Source organism: Doryrhamphus excisus, linkage group LG6, assembly GCF_037039965.1.
Source record: "Doryrhamphus excisus strain RoL-2023G ecotype Guam linkage group LG6, RoL_Dexc_Guam_v1.1, whole genome shotgun sequence".
In the NCBI taxonomy this organism is placed as follows: domain Eukaryota; kingdom Metazoa; phylum Chordata; class Actinopteri; order Syngnathiformes; family Syngnathidae; genus Doryrhamphus; species Doryrhamphus excisus.
The window spans coordinates 23,559,679-23,576,060 of NC_136362.1; the positions used below are offsets into that span (position 1 = coordinate 23,559,679).

Genomic DNA, 16,382 nt, shown 5'->3' on the forward strand with positions numbered 1-16,382 from the left:
TATCAAACTTGCGCGGGCCCGCACTAACATTAAACTTTCATATCAAGGCAGGGGCCTCAAACTAGTGTCCTGCGGGCCACATTTGGCCTGCGGGCTGCGTGTTTGAGACCCCTGCTCTAGACCAAACAACATGGCTGGTCTCACAATTTTGTATACCTTTCCTTTTTTTTTTTCATTTGAGCTGAAACTCTTCTATCACATCCCGCCTGACTTCCCTTATCGCTCGTGTTTGGCTCCTGCCAAAGAAAGCTGCCGTTTCCTCACTGACTCACGAGCGGCACAGTATAAAATGACTAGTAGTCAGTAGGCAGTAGTCAGTAGTAGTTCCGAAGTAAAGGTGAGGTCACAAAATTAGAACATGGTCATAAATCGAGTTCAAAATTCAGGAGAAATATCAGTACAGAAGAAAATAGCGTTTAATTGTGAATGGATATACGTATTCCTTTGCCGTGACTTCTAATGATGCTTGCTTTCCCACCTGTGTGCTTGACACTGTATGTGGCCAGAAATGAGCAAATAACATTAAATGTTGTAAGACATTTTCAAATCATTTCAAATCACTTTTGGTTTCTGAAAAGTACCCAACTGAAGATGGACCTGAAAAGAAAATGGGGTCACAGCATGAGTCCTTACCAAATCCCAGTTCCTGTGGTTCCACACACATTAAAGATTCAACATATGCAACCCCACAAATTTGTAGATTTTTGGTCAAGAAGTTGTACTTAATATAGCATTAATCTTTAGCCCACTTTATTAGGGCTGGCAAATATTACAAAATTTAACCAGATTAATCAGACTTTTAATGCATGAATCATGATTAACCACCACTGACAAGCATGAAATATGCCCATTTTTACTGTATTTGATGAAAGATAAATGATAATGTATATATTTGTATTAAAACTTCCATATGAACCGACTATGCCAATCAAACTAAAAGCTCGCACATACGTAAGTGTAAAAATCCATTTCTCTAACACGAGTCCCTTGAATAGTCGTACAACGTTTGAACTGTGTTATTATGAGCAATGAGGGATCGTGTTCAGACATCACATAGTTTATGGTAAATCAAGGTACATTTTGTCAGTGTCATTTCAGCATACTTAAAATGTAGCAAACTGTACATCTGAATTGACCCTTTAGGCACCCGAGTTGTTAAAAAAGGAAAATATTCAGTTTTGATAATAGTAGTGTTGAGATTGTACACTTTGCCGGCGGTCCTAGAAAATAAACGATTACCAAACGGAGTCATTTGAGGAAAATGTTTCATTCATTCATTCATTTTCTACCGCATATCCTCACAAGGGTCGCAGAGGGTGCTGGAGCCTATCCCAGCTGTTTTCGGGCGAGAGGCCAGCCAATCCCAGGGCACATATAGACAAACAACCATTCACACTCACATTCATACCTATGGACAATTTGGAGTGGCCAATTAACCTAGCATGTTTTTGGAATGTGGGAGGAAACCGGAGTACCCGGAGAAAACCCACGCATGCACGGGGAGAACATGCAAACTCCACACAGAGATGGCCGAGGGTGGAATTGAACCCTGGTCTCCTACCTGTGAGGTCTGCGCGCTAACCACTCGTCCGCCGTGCAGCCCCTTATATGAATGACATCATGAAAATAAGCAAGACATCATCACATTCCTCTTCATGGTTCTGGTTCTAAGCATGGATGTCCAGATAGACGGGTGTGGCTTTCATCAGCGATAATAGAATCTTCTGAATTTCCTTCATGTTGAGACGCTGTTGTGGTTCTCTCTGCCAGCAACCAAGCATAACGTCATAGACTTCTTTGGGACAGAGGTTGGGATGCTCCAGAACCCGACCCTGAGTTATACATTCCACCACCTGGAAAGAAGACGACACAATATTAAGACACCATAACGACAAAAGCTTCTTAATACACTCTGGCATGCTAACGGTTTATACTTTGGAAGCATCCGGTGGGCAGGATTGGAATGCTGGATGGGATTTATGACCACTTGCTTCCGATGGCAAGATGACTAGAATAGCTCGTCTATTCAGGCCCTCAGCAATATTTATGTGATTGTTGGTTTTTGTGGCTCCGCAAAGATTGGTATAAATTTCTATTATATTTTTAGTATCATCTTGCGAATGGTTTTTTAAAAACTTCGCTTTGGTTCCAATTTTCTACAAGAAAAGCTCTGATAAAACAATGTTTTCTCAAATAAAACTGATGTTCTCAAATATCTTACTTTTTATTTTTCTACACAAAATAAGATGAAAAATAAATAAATCAAGAATAAAGAAAATCAATCAATCAGTAATAAATAAATATAATAATAATAATAATAATAAAACGGCAAATAATAAAAACTTAAGAAAGCACATATAGTTGGTGGGTAGACAAATTATTTTTTTCAGATTAAAATGAACAAAGCATTATTAGAGCCCTGTAGACATGACAAAACACGACTATAGTCACATTTATACTCTTTTTATTTACAACATATTGCGCAACTGCAGGGTCTTGAGACACATGCTAACTCGCAAACTAGAGAGCTAGCGACCTAAACGGTAGCCTTCAAGTTATTTCCTTTAAACTTAAATAGCCAAAAACTTACCACTTCCACACGGACAGGGAGGATAACTATTAACTGTTATTTAACCTTTAACATGAACATTAATCAAACATAATAATTTTTTCTGGGTACGTGATAGGTTCTATATACGTAGTACGTAAGTCAACGTTTACCTCGTTATTGGCCAGCTGGAACCACGGCTGTTTGCCGTGAGTGAATATTTCCCAGAGAATAACTCCATAGCTCCACACATCACTCTCGGTGGTGAACTTCCTGTACATGATACTCTCCGGGGGCATCCAGCGAATAGGCAGCATTGTGTGACCGCCCACCTGAGCACAAACACCAATAGGGATGTTTGTTTGGAAATCTTACTCGTTGAAAATCATAATAAACACTAAAATTAAACAGGTTGAAATGGCGATAAACACGGTGAATTAATTTGACAGTGAATGGAAGCTAGCATGGTTGGCTTAGTTCAGCGTGCTAGCGTGGTTGCATGCACAACTCATGCTGAATGAGTATATCTTCACCGCTTTAATGTAACGATCATTTTACAATGCCCGATGACGACATGCAATGTTTATTCTTGTACCCAACCCATCGACACATTCTCAACATACACAGGACACGCTCGCTAACGGCCTTCAAAATAAAAGCGCAGTTTGCCATCTCACTGTGTCAGAAAAAAATATCTTCCATATGCAGTTGGAATTGCATGGGTGACTACATCTTCCTTAATCACAAGCAGACATTACAGTTTATTGAAGATTTCAAAGCAACGTGTGCAGAGGCTGACATGTCATTAGATAAGTTAGCCAGATTGTTACCAGTAGATTTGAAATAACAATTTGAGACGAAGGGCGGCACGGCGATCTAGTGGTTAGCGCGCAGACCTCACAGCTAGGAGACCTGGGTTCAATTCCACAATCGGCCATCTCTGTGTGGAGTTTGCATGTTCTCCCCGCGCATGCGTGGGTTTTCTCCGGGTACTCCGGTTTCCTCCCACATTCCAAAAACATGCTAGGTTAATTAGCCACTCCAAATTGTCCATAGGTATGAATGTGAGTGTGAATGGTTGTTTGTCTACTATATGTGCCCTGTGATTGGCTGGCCACCAGTCCAGTGTGTACCCTGCCTCGCCCAAAGACAGCTGGGATAGGCTCCAGCACCCCCGCAACCCTAGTGAGGATAAGCGGTAGAAAATGAATGAATGAATGAATGTTGTTAGTGTGCCAGTCCAGGGTGTACTTTGCCTCTCGCCCAAAGACAGCTGGGATAGGCTCCAGCAACCCCACGACCCTCGTGAGGATAAGCGGTATAGAAAATGAATGAATGTTGGTAGTGTGCCAGTCCAGGGTGTACTCCGCCTCTCGCCCAAAGACAGCTGGGATAGGCTCCAGCATGCCTAGTGAGGATAAGCGGTATAGAAAATGGATGGATGGATGTTGGATGTGTGTCCCTTTTACGATGCCTCTCTTGCATTTGAGTATTGCATATCCACCACTGTACATATTTCACCCGGGGTGCAGAAAGGTCCCCTATGAACAAATGCCTTTACCGTGGAACCCCAACTTTAACATGAAAAATAAAAGTATGAACTTACCCGATAATAATCGGTGCTGTAAATGTCTCTTGACATGCCAAAGTCTCCTATTTTCACCTGGAGGCCATTCCCCACCAGACAGTTTCTGGTTGCCAAATCCCGATGCACAAAGTGTTGTGATGCCAGGTAGATGACTCCTGCTGCGATTTGACTGGCTATGTGAAGCTTCTGGGACAAACCCAACTCGCCGTTAGTCTTCAGTGGCTGTCCGTCCACCAGGATCAAGGCATCTGGCCCGTGAGCTCTGAGGAAAAGTGGAGTTTGGAAATTGTTGAAAGAGATCTATTCCGAAACTAAAACATCTAAGATGGATCTAGATGGACCAACCATGGAAACCATAACTAAAGATAGAAATATTTTTGTGTTGTACTGCCGCAACATCACACCCCAGACTGCCAAGGAGATGGTACATGCAGGTTTTGGAGCATGCATGGGCAAACAGATCGCACCCTTTGTGGTTCTTGTTTCCACAGCGCAAGAAGCGAATCAGCCTAGCATACGATGCGCCTCGACACATGAGTAGAATCCAGGCTTCTGGGACTGAATTATTCAAGAAGATGCTGTACTTAAAGGGGACCTATTATGCTCATTTTTCGGCCTTTTGTATTGAGTTGTGGACTCGTATAGAGCAGCTACACACAATAACCAACACAGAAAGCGTTCTAGTTCTTCCAGAATCTGCACCTATTCAGCTGTATTTCTTTGGATTTCCTGGTTCCTGTGAAAATGTTCAGCTTTAATGTATTCCACCCACGACCCGCCTCCAGGCACGCCCACTCTGCTGTGGTTGGTCACACTGCTGAGTGCATAGAAACACTTCCAACTTTATATCCGATTCGGAAGTAGAGACTGTACAGTTTCTCAAGAAAAGAAGTTACTTCAAGACGTCTCTCAATAGTAGGTAGCTTTAGCATTTTAGCGTTTAGCATGTCATGTGTTTTGCAGGACTACCAGTGTGAAAAAAAAATAATTCTCTGGTAGAGCCACTAATTGTGGTGGGAAAAGGCTATTGGCAACCCTGCTTCCTCTATGCTATAAAGCTACACAGGCAAGCCCAAAATAAAGACAATTAGGACCCTGATAAACTACTTAAATGGCTTACTGCTGGCTCTTCTGACTCTTCCACACCACCAAGTAACGTTGGAAAGGCGTCAGGCTTCAGCAAGTTTGTGGGCTAGTCCAGCTGCATAGTGGCCCATGTTCACTAAACAGTCCAGTGGGAAATGAATTTCTTTTGCTGGTAGGGAATCAGGAATTCCAACCACTTGTGCCGGATGGTGGTGTCTTTAGGAATTGGAAACAAATGCAGCGTTCCCTTACGAGGCATTGCTAGCAAATAAACAGCGATTGGGGGATGGCGGAGGAAGAAGCAGAGCTGTGACGCCCCTCTGTGATGTCACAAAGGGGCAGTTTTACCACACCTTTTGAAACGGAGCATTTAGAGCCATTCCAAACTTCTTTCAGGGCTCACTTCCAAATGAGGAAACCTCATTATTGCAATCTTTGGCATGGTTTAACACCAGAATACTACATTCTTGCGGCCATCCGATATATGCGAGGGAAATTTAATGGAAATGCATTGGAACGGGACTGGAGATTTTGTCCGAAATAGGCGAAATCCGTTATAAAAAATCCGATATATGCAATGAATTTTTATTGGAAATGCATTACAGAAAAATTGGTTCTTTTTTATCTGTCCGTTGTGAGTGAATTTCCGATATATCCGAGTCCGATATATCCGAGGTTTAATGTACGATTAGGTAGGCCATTAAAGTGGGAAAACCATCATAGGTCCCCTTTAACTTGCATAACTTGTCAAGGTATTTTATCAATGTCAGGATGCTCACCTGAGAAATTTATTGAGATCTCCGTGCTTCATGTACTCAAAGACCATGATGAGTGCATCTCCTTCAATGCATACCCCATAAAACTTGACAATGTGCTCATGTTGGAGATTGGTCAGCAGTTCAGCTTCACGCTGGAGATCTTTCCTGGCTGATGGCGTGGGATCTTTCAGAGTCTAGACAGGAAGAAAAAACATTGCATTGTACACTCAAGTGTCCATTCAAGGGTTCCGTGTTAATGCAACCATGGCTAGAAATGGAAACCATGACCACTATACAACCAAAAATCTGAATTTATTTTCATTTTATTTTAACTACGGCTGCCAAATACTCGCAAGACAATACCAGAAATTCCAATGGTTTTATTTCATTTGATTAGCAAAAGACAAAGGAAACAGCCAACAAGCTGGGATGGGAACGTACTTGTTCTTTTGGTGTATAGCAAGTCTATGTAGCCCAACAACACAATATTCTGTGTGCCTTGAAAAATCTGTCAAAATCATCCAAAATGTCCGGTAATCTTACCTTTGCAGCTACAAGCATTTTGTCCTTCGTGGGACTTAGATTGGAACATTGAGCTAAGAAGACCTTGCCAAACGCTCCTTCTCCAAGCTCCCTCTTCAAAATAATGTCCCGCCTTTTTATATGGTGAACATCTGAAAGAGAATAAATCATGAGAATGAGCTAACAAAGGTCGAAATTCAGTCTTTTTAACTGATACATTTCTCATTTTTACCTCACTTATTGTGTGGGAATATGGGCTAATAACTATAAAAGCATTCTTCACTGGCTAAATGTACTGCAAAAAAGGTCAGTAAGGATAATTCATAATGCCGCCTACAGAGAACATACTAACTCCTTATTTGTAAAATGACAAATACTTCAACTTGCTGATATAGTTCATCTTCAAACGCTAAAATAATGCATAAGGCTAAAAATAAGCAATTAGCTAAAAATGTCATACAATACTTCTCTACAAGAGAGGAGAAATATGATCTCAGGGAAGAAGTACATTTGAAACACTTCTATGCTAGGACTACGTTATGCTAGCCATAGCGTTTCAGTATGTGGAATCAAACTATGGAATGGATTGAGTAAGGAAATCAAACAATGCACAACGATGAGCCAATTCAAGAAACAATACAAGCAGTTGATGTTTGCTAAATACAAGGATGAAGAGTCTTGAACCAATCATGATGTGCTATATATATCACTATATTGACACTTACTATGGTACCCATTATGGCATTGGATGCTCATATCACCCAGTACTTCGGTATGTGACAACAATTTTAATTTTTTAAAACAATTTTATAATTTTTTTTAAACATTAAAAAAATTATTTAAAAAAATTTTTAATAAAAAAAATTATTAAAAAAACAAAAAGATCTTGAACTATATTAGGAAAGCAGGAAGTGAACAAATGTAACAGTTGAATCCTAGTGGAATGAGCCCAACTCAGTAACCCTCAGTGTGCATCCACACTTGGATGCACACTTGGTCTTGAGACACATGCTAACTCGCAAACTAGAGCGCTAGCGACCTAAACGGTAGCCTTCAAGTTATTTCCTTTCAACTTAAATAACCAAAAACTTACCACTTCCACGCGGATAGGGAGGATAACTATTAACAGTTATTTAACCTTTAACATGAACATGAATCAAACGTAATAATTTTTTCTGGGTACATGATACCATACAGCATCCATATCAAACTTGCGCGGGCCGCACTAACATTAAACTTTCATATCAAGGCTGGGGCCTTGGGCCGCGTGTTTGAGACCCCTGCTGTACATAGTTGGCACAGCATTTAGATCAGGGGTGTCAAACTCAAACCCCAACATGAACAATTTTTTTTACATCATAGTCATTTTCTGTGTTCTGTGCCAAAGACACAGACAAAGAAATGCACTCTAATGCGCTACTTGTGAGAAAGAGGCTTTTATTTAGTTTCTACTTACATGTGGTGGCTTTATTCCATTTGTGTCCATGTCTGAAGTACTGTGGGTTCTCTATAACAGGGATCCTGTTCATTCCAATGATCAAAGCATCCAGTCCACCATCCAGTCTACACGGGCTCACATGGCGGCGTGGGCCGGTAGAATCTTCCTCACCACTCATCACTGCCACTGGACCTGGAAAAAAAGTAAGACACACCATATAATAGAGAAATACCAAACAAGGTTGCAGTACCTTAGTACTACAAAAAAAAAAAGACTCTAGGAAGAAGCGTAGGATGTCCTGCTCGCATCACTCAGATGAGCTTTATCCCAATTCCAAAAATATTTACATAGATTTTTATCTGTATCACAAAAATTGAATTACCTTTTTTTTATGTCAAATCAAATCAATTCATTTTCTACCCACTTATCCTCACGAGGGTCGCGGGGGTGCTGGAGCCTATCCCAGCTGCGAGGCGGGGTACACCCTGGACTGGTGGCCAGCCAATCACAGGGCACATATAGACAAACAACCATTCACACTCACATTCATACCTATGGACAATTTGGAGTGGCTAATTAACCTAATTGGCTAATTAGCATGTTTTTGGAATGTGGGAGGAAACCGGAGTACCCAGAGAAAACCCACGCATGCACGGGGAGAACATGCAAACTCCACACAGAGATGGCCGACTGTGGGACTGAACTCATGTCTCCTCGCTGTGAGGTCTGCGCGCTAACCACTCGACCGCCGTGCAGCCCTGAAGATATCATGAGATGCAGACCAATGACTAAACATACATGGTGGCCTCTGATGTGCAGTCCAGTGGGCCCTGCTCATTTGACAGCAAACCCTCTCACGCCTTGTCTCCTCCCTCTTTGCCACTTGCGGCGCTGGGAGGGATGGAGGCGTGGGTGCACGGTGGTGCGCCAGACTCACTAGTTTGGATCACACGGCACCACTCGGGCATGCCCATAATAATTTTCCACCTCATGAACAACTCATTACTGTTTGAACAACATTGTTATTTTCGGGGTTTTCTGGGGGGGGGGGGTCAGCTATAGTCTTTGACTTTAAACCAGCTGATGACCAGCATAGAGTATTTCACCTGGATGCTTATTAGGAATAAATTACTCCAAAATAGCAGAATGTGTGCGGTCGTACCTTTGATGGCTGACTTGGAATGATACTTATTGATCAGGAGGAAGACAACCGTCAACATCACGCCAACAAACCCTGCAAGGCCGACTGCTATGGAAACCTGGAAATGGGAGGAGGAAATGAAAAGCCATGACTAACAAAGCCCCCACCAAATGAATGCTGTCATGGAAATGTCTTCAATGTGCAGAATATTAACATATATATATATATATATATATATATATAAAATAATATTTTGGCACTAACCAGAATATAGTAAATATTATACCCCTCAAAAACCTTCACATTGCCAATTCCAAATGAACATCTTTTTTTTAATGAATAAATATGAATTTACTAATGTTATGCTGTCACATGTCAACATCCATAAAAATATGGACGACATATGGATTGTGGGCGTAGCAATCACTGTCGCCAACCTTTCAGTAAGAAAAGTAGCTATTGGCTGTCCTGGAAGTCGCCACATGTCATCACCTAATGCACAATAAGTGCTTTCACTCTTAAGTCCCAAAATACCAAACCCCCCCCCCCCCAAAGACGCCACAAAAAGTCGCTAGAAATGTCTTACTTTAGAGAAATATGTCATCGAGGGGGGGTCGGAAAATTGCCAATTCATCACAGCTTTCTGTATATATACTGTACAGTAATATATATATATATATATATGGCTGTGCGGTGGACGAGTTGTTAGCGTGCAGGCCTCATAGCTAGGGGACCCGAGTTCAATTCCACCCTGGGCCATCTCTGTGTGGAGTTTGCATGTTCTTCCCGTGCATGCATGGGTTTTCTCCGGGTACTCCGGTTTCCTCCCACATTCCAAAAACATGCTAGGTTAATTAGCCACTCCAAATTGTCCATAGGTATGAATGTGAGTGTGAATGGTTGTTTGTCTATATGTGCCCTGGGATTGGCTGGCCACCAGTCGCCCCAGGACAGCTGGGATAGGCTCCAGCACCCCCAGCGACCCTCGTGAGGAAAAGCGGTATAAAATGAATGAATGATTTGAAACTGAAAAAGTACTCACCCAGAAGGTATCACCATGTGGGTCCTGAGTTTCTACAGTTGGGGTCACTTGGGTGAAAATACAAGCAGATAAAGACAGGATGTCAATCATTCTGTGTGTGTGTGTGTGTGCGTATACACACAAGCAAGGAAACAAGGAAATTAGTTTTCAATATTCCTCAAATTCAGTCCAATAAGTGGTCCAATTAGTGCCTTTTTAAGGTCCTGCCACAGCATCTCAATAGGAGTCAGGTCAGAACTTTGACTTTGAAAGTCTTCATTTTGTTTGGTGGACCAGCTGGTGTGTTTTGGATCATGGTCCTGCTGAAGAACCCAAGTTGGTTTCAGCTTGAGGTCACCAACAGATGGCCGGACATTCTCCTTCCACGGAATTCATGCTTCCATTTACTATCACCTCCTCTAGTCCTCTAGGTCCTGAACCACCATCACACCACCACCACCACCATGTTTTACTGTTGCCGGATTGTTTTGTGTCACAGAGCGTTTTTCTTTTGCCTGTACTTAATAAAATAACTTTGACGTGCACCCTCTGCTGCCGGTGTCTGTGCATCCACCCAAAGGATAAAATGGAGCCAGAACAAAAATATAACGTCATATATGAAATACCCTGCATGTCTTTAAATAAAACATACATTGGGGAGACAGAGAAGGAATTTAACACAAGAAAAACCCATACTTGGGATGTGGAACTTACCATAATCATAATCTGTTTCTCCAACTGGGAAAGAAACAAGAAAAGAGAGAAATTAGATTCTTGAAGGATAAAGTAAGCCATAAATCAACATGACCCAAACAATATACAGTGTCTCTTCATATGGGAATTATGGCATTTAAATAAATGGCGTTACTAACGGGTAATCTAACAAATTACTCTTATTGTCAGCACAACGGCGTTAACATTTTAGAGCACATAAGCAATGACGATTGGCTAAGGTGTAGTAAAATTGCGTCTTTAGCCAATAAGCGAACTTGGGTGGGCGGGGGTTTAGAGCAGAAAAGTAATGAGGATTGGCTAAGGTTTGTAAAATTGCGTCTGTAACCAATCAGCAAACTTAAGTGGGCGGGTGTTTAGAGCAGATAAGCAATGAGGATTGGCCAAGGTTCAGTAAGATTGCGTCTTCAGCCAATCAGAGAACTCGGGTGGGCGGGAGCACATCCAAATTGCTAGCTAGTAAGTGATACAGACAGTGAGCAAGTCAAACCTCCAAAAACACCTGTGGACTGCTCACGCTACCACGAAACTAGTCGCAGACAGTAGACAATTGCACTTATACTAACAAAGGGGAACACAGTGAAAGGAAACACTGTTTAAGTAGCAATATAACTAATATAACTAATTACCTTTTTTAAAGTAACATTCCCAACACTGGTCATGTCTGTGTTGTGAACAAATCATATCTAACGTCACTTCCTGTTTTAGGGAATGGATATTTACTGCCACATTTGCTGCCACAGTCTTGGGCTATTAATTATGTCTGGTGTGAGCGATGGATTCACTGAAAAAATGTTTTCAGGTCAAAACAGCAAACTAATTTCTGGTTTCAGCCTCTCATTCACAGGGAAAATAGCTTCCTGAGTGGGGAATATCTGACGGAAGCTTGTCGTTTCTGTATGGACTAGCAATCTGTTACCTTTTTACCTTAAAGGGGATCTATTATGCTCATTTTTCAACCCTTTGTATTGAGTGGTGGTGTCCTATAGAGCAGCCACACACAATAATCCGCACAGGAAACATTTTAGATTTTCCAGAATCTGCACCTATTCCAACTGTATTTCCTTTCATTTGTGCTTCCTGCCAAAACGGGCCCGCCTCCGGGCATGCCCACACCACATGCCAGAGTGCTTCCTAGTGTAGCCTCATATATATTTAGTTGAATATCCATATTATATTCTATAAGGTCATGGTCTGAAAATCCGTGAGGAACCATGCTGGAAGCGTTAAGCGTTATTCCACCATAGCAGCAGCGGGAGTGGAGTAGCACTTTAAGGATGGCGTTCCTTGATTGTCACTTCCTTTTCTGAAGTGAGAACCACAACATGTCTTCTTTTTGTCATACCACACAGGTTGGTAAAGTGCGGTAACAAAACACAATTTAAAAAACCAACACTGGCACCAGGTTACTCGGTGTGAGGCCTGTAACACAAAGCGACGTGTAACAATACAGTGTGTTAAAAGTGGGACTGTGTACTGTTACTATGTTTGCTTGGAACCAGCACTAATTAGTAAGTAAGAGATGTGACGTGTTCTTTATTACGCTACCCAGTGGTGTACTCGTATTTATGCATGTTTCATGTTTTTTTTTGTGACAGGCCAACAAGATTGGGTTGAAGAATGAAGAAATATGGCGTTGAATCGACAATGGAACATGACGGCGAGGCACCTTGCCCTCTGCTGACCACTGCATGGTACTGCAGGACTGGTAGGATCAATCTATTCTCTTGTAAATTGTATCACACCCGGGATTAACGCCTGGATTGTTGATTCAGGACAATCAAATGAAAAATAAATAAGAAAAAAATATTTTCCTTCAGTCAAAGTCAAAGTTATGCTTGAAATATATGCTGTATTTAATTTTTTACATTTTATATTTATATTTTTATATATTTTTATATTTAATTTAATATATGCTGACATAAAGCTGTAGTAGAAACAAAGTACTTTCTGATGAAAGATGAGAGTCGAACTTGTGTTTTGGTATATACTATGTCTATATAGCTTGAGAACACAATATTCTGGGCACCTTCAAACATCTGTCAAAATCATGAAAAATGGTTGGTTCCAAGAAGGACGTATTTTGATAAATCATTTTTTTCATTACAATACTCTATACTAATACTACTATAATACTACAATCCCTGCCAGGGTTGGTCAGGTTTATGAAAGTGAGCGTGCTGTGCTGCTTCCCACCACTTGTACATCAGATGTAAGCAACTTTCCAAACCACTGACTGTATTACTGTGCATCATGCAACCTGGACCTACTTACCCTCAAAGGGCTTGTCAAGGAAGTGGCCATAAACAGTACCGGTGACCTGACCCAGGTAGTTTGTGGCCTGCAGGGTATAGTTGCCGTTGTTGTGATGAGTTGGGTTTTTGAATGTAAGACATCCTTCTATGTAGTCCTGGTAAATATCCATATCAGGACGCACATAATCAGTGTGGGAAATTTCCTGCGTGATAAAAGACAGTAAATGATGAGTGGCAGGGTGTCATAACACAAGTCAACGCTAGAATCCCTGCAGATTTCCGCTGCTACTGCAAGTAGTATCCATCTTTGTATATTGGTGATCACCTTATTGAGAAGTCCAAAACAAACATAGGCTATGTGTATGTGTAGCCAAAGTACTGCAGTACTGCCATACCCCTCCCTATCTGTCAAGTACTAAGTAATGTTCGTATCACAGTCCCGTTTGAACTGGTCATTTTATATTGGGACTTTGGTTTTCTTTTGAAATGTTGAGTATTATTAAGTCACACCTGCTTCTTTTCATCGTCAGAGTGGGAATCTGCCTTGCTCTTTGTGTTTCCTCTCATCAAATCCTGTCAACTTCCTGTCTACTTGTGCTCTACCTTGTTGTCTTGTTAGTTTCTGTGTTTATTTTGGTGGTTTCTGTTTGGTTGTGGGTCAGTGTCATGTGTGGTTGGGCATCAAGCATTGATGGGAACCACTTCCGGCATTCGGATTCTCCCAGAATCGTTCATTTTTTTAACTTCCAAAATCTACGTTTGGTGCTTGGCCAGCAGCACAACACCAAATATGAAGAAGACGTAGCAGGAAGGTTTGTGTTTTATCCATTTCAAGCATGGACAGTATGCAACAGTGCTCGCTAGTTTGGCTGAAATTGTGCAAAAATAGAGGATTGTGCAAAGGAGGATGCACCACTCAGAGGCGTCACGGTGTAGTTTATGACACGCTACACCAGACTTTTCACCCTGTTTTTGACTTACTACGCTGGACTTCTTCCAACCAGTCAACTCAGCAAAACAATGAAGTACGTCGATCTTATGCCAACATTGAAGCAGCAAAGAAATGATACAAGATATCAAGCTAATGTAATGATGTGTACTTTACCTGACGCTAACACGAGCTTAGCCAGCAAGTTAACCAGACCCTCCGTTAACAACAGCACATGTGCCATTGTTTTCTCAAATTGTCTTCTAAATACTTATGTTCATGTTTAATGGTTTGAAAAGAATCGGATTCAAGAATCTTTAGGAACAGGAACTGAAATGAGGAATCGGAAGCGGAATTGCTCGAATTCAAACCATGGCCAACCCTTGTCGTATGTGGTGAGTCTGCCCCGGACTGTTCATATCTTGCATTGTATGTCTGGTTTTCAATCATGGACTTCTGGCTCTTCCCTGAGCTAGCACCTTATCGTGGTGGAGGAGTTTGCGTGTCCCAATGATCCTAGGAGCTAGTAAGTTCTCCCAGGCTGGCATTGCCAGGCAGGGATGGCAATTCTTGTTGTGCCCCCCGGCTCGTGGCCTGTACGTTGGAGTTTAACCCGGTGAACGAGAGGGCAGTTTCCCTTCGCCATTGGGTGGGGGGTACGGGTCCTGTGAGCAGTTCAGAATACCCACTCTATTTGGAGTCCCTTGTGGGGCTCCTGGGGGATCTTCAATGCTCACGTTGGCAGCAACAGTGAGACCTGGAGAGGCGTGATTGGGAGGAACAGCCCTGCTAATCTGAACCTTGCGCTGTTATGTTGTTGGACTTCTGTGCCCATCGCGGTTTCTCCATAACAAACCCCATGGTCAAGCATATGCCACATGTAGTCCCCATATAGTGCACCAGGACACCCTGGTCCTCTGTCAGAAGGAGTTTCAACTCCCACCTCCGGGAGAGCTTTGACCATGTTCCGAGGGAGGCGAGGGGGAATTGAGTCTGAATGTCCCATGCCTCCTTTGTCGAGGTGGCTGATTGGAGCTGTGGCTGTAAAGTGGTTTGCCTGTCGTGGCGCTAATCCCAGAACCCGTTGGTGGACACCATCGTTGAGGGATGCTGTCAAGCTGGAGAAGGAGTCCTGTCCGGCCTTTTTGACTCTGGGACTTCGGAGGCTGCTGACAGGTACCGGCAGGCCAAACTCATACATGGGAGGAGTCATGGAGAACGACTTCCGGATGACTTGGAAGAGATTCTGGACCACTATCCGGCATCGGACGAACTCAGTGCACAGTCAACAAGTCGGGATGTTGTGGATCAGTGGAAGGAATACTTCCATGACCTCCTCTAACCCATCAACATGTCTTCCAATGAGGAAGCAGTGCCTGGGGACTCTGCAGTGGGCTATTTCATCTCCGGGGCTGTGGTTGCTGAGGTTGTCAAAAAGCTCCTCGATGGCAGGGCTCCTAGGGTGACTGGGAACAGCCCGGAATTCCTTAAGTGTCTTGGTTGACATGGCTCTGTAGCATGGTGTGGACATCGGGGGCAGTACCTCTGGATTTTCTGGCAGATTGGGGTAGTGGTCCCCCATTTTAAGAAGGGGGACCAGAGGGTGTGTTCCAACTATCAGCCTCTCTGGTAAGGGTCTACTCAGGGGTTCTGGAGAGGAGCATCCGTCGGATAGTTGAATCTCGGATTCAGGAGGAGCAGTGTGGTTTTGGTCCTGGTGGTGGAACTGTGGACCAGCTCTACACTCTCAGCAGGATCGTTGAGGGTGCATGGGAGTTTGCACAACCAGTCTACATTTGTTTTGTTGACTTGGAGAAGGCATTTGACCGTGTTCCTCTGGGAATTCTGTGGGGAGTACTCTGGGAATATGGGGACCAGCTATATCGGACCAGCTAATTAATGTTGTTCGTTCCCTGTATGACCGATGTCCGAGTTTGGTTCACATTGCCGGCAATAAGTCGGACTCGTTTCCAGGTAAGGTTGGACTCCACCATGCAGGGCTGCCCTTTGTCACCCATTCTGTTCATGACTTTTATTGACAGAATATCTCGGCGTAGCCAGGGGGTCGGAGGGGTTCTGGTTTGGTGGCTGCCGGATTGGGTCTCTGCTTTTTGCAGATGATGTAGTCCTGCTGGCTTCATCGAGCCTGACCTTCAACTCTCACAGGATTGGTTGGGGATGAGAATCAGCACGTCAAAGTTTGAGTCGGTAAGTTTAAGGAGTTTAGAGTACCTTGGGGTCTTGTTCACAAGTGAGCTAGATCGACAGGCGAATTGGTGTGGCATCTGCAGTGATGCAGACTCTACATCGGTCCATGGCCTATGGTCTTGAGATTTAGGCAGTCACTGAAAGGACAAGATCGCAA

The 16,382-nt window shown here is 42.8% G+C and overlaps 1 protein-coding gene across 1 annotated transcript in view; it reads right to left on the minus strand.

Moving 5' to 3' along the window:
* Window positions 1–1,094: 1,094 nt before the first annotated feature.
* Window positions 1,095–16,382, minus strand: part of LOC131138377 (NT-3 growth factor receptor-like) — a 30,747-nt gene continuing 15,459 nt past the window's right edge. Inside the window, exons 9-18 of the mRNA XM_058087234.2 lie at window positions 13,109–13,292; window positions 10,817–10,840; window positions 10,124–10,170; window positions 9,103–9,199; window positions 7,959–8,132; window positions 6,524–6,654; window positions 6,002–6,174; window positions 4,155–4,398; window positions 2,722–2,880; window positions 1,095–1,853 (exon numbers count right to left, since the gene is read on the minus strand). Coding sequence (XP_057943217.2) covers window positions 1,668–1,853; window positions 2,722–2,880; window positions 4,155–4,398; window positions 6,002–6,174; window positions 6,524–6,654; window positions 7,959–8,132; window positions 9,103–9,199; window positions 10,124–10,170; window positions 10,817–10,840; window positions 13,109–13,292 — 1,419 coding nt within the window. The 3' untranslated portion in view covers window positions 1,095–1,667. The remainder of the gene's footprint in view (window positions 1,854–2,721; window positions 2,881–4,154; window positions 4,399–6,001; window positions 6,175–6,523; window positions 6,655–7,958; window positions 8,133–9,102; window positions 9,200–10,123; window positions 10,171–10,816; window positions 10,841–13,108; window positions 13,293–16,382) is intronic.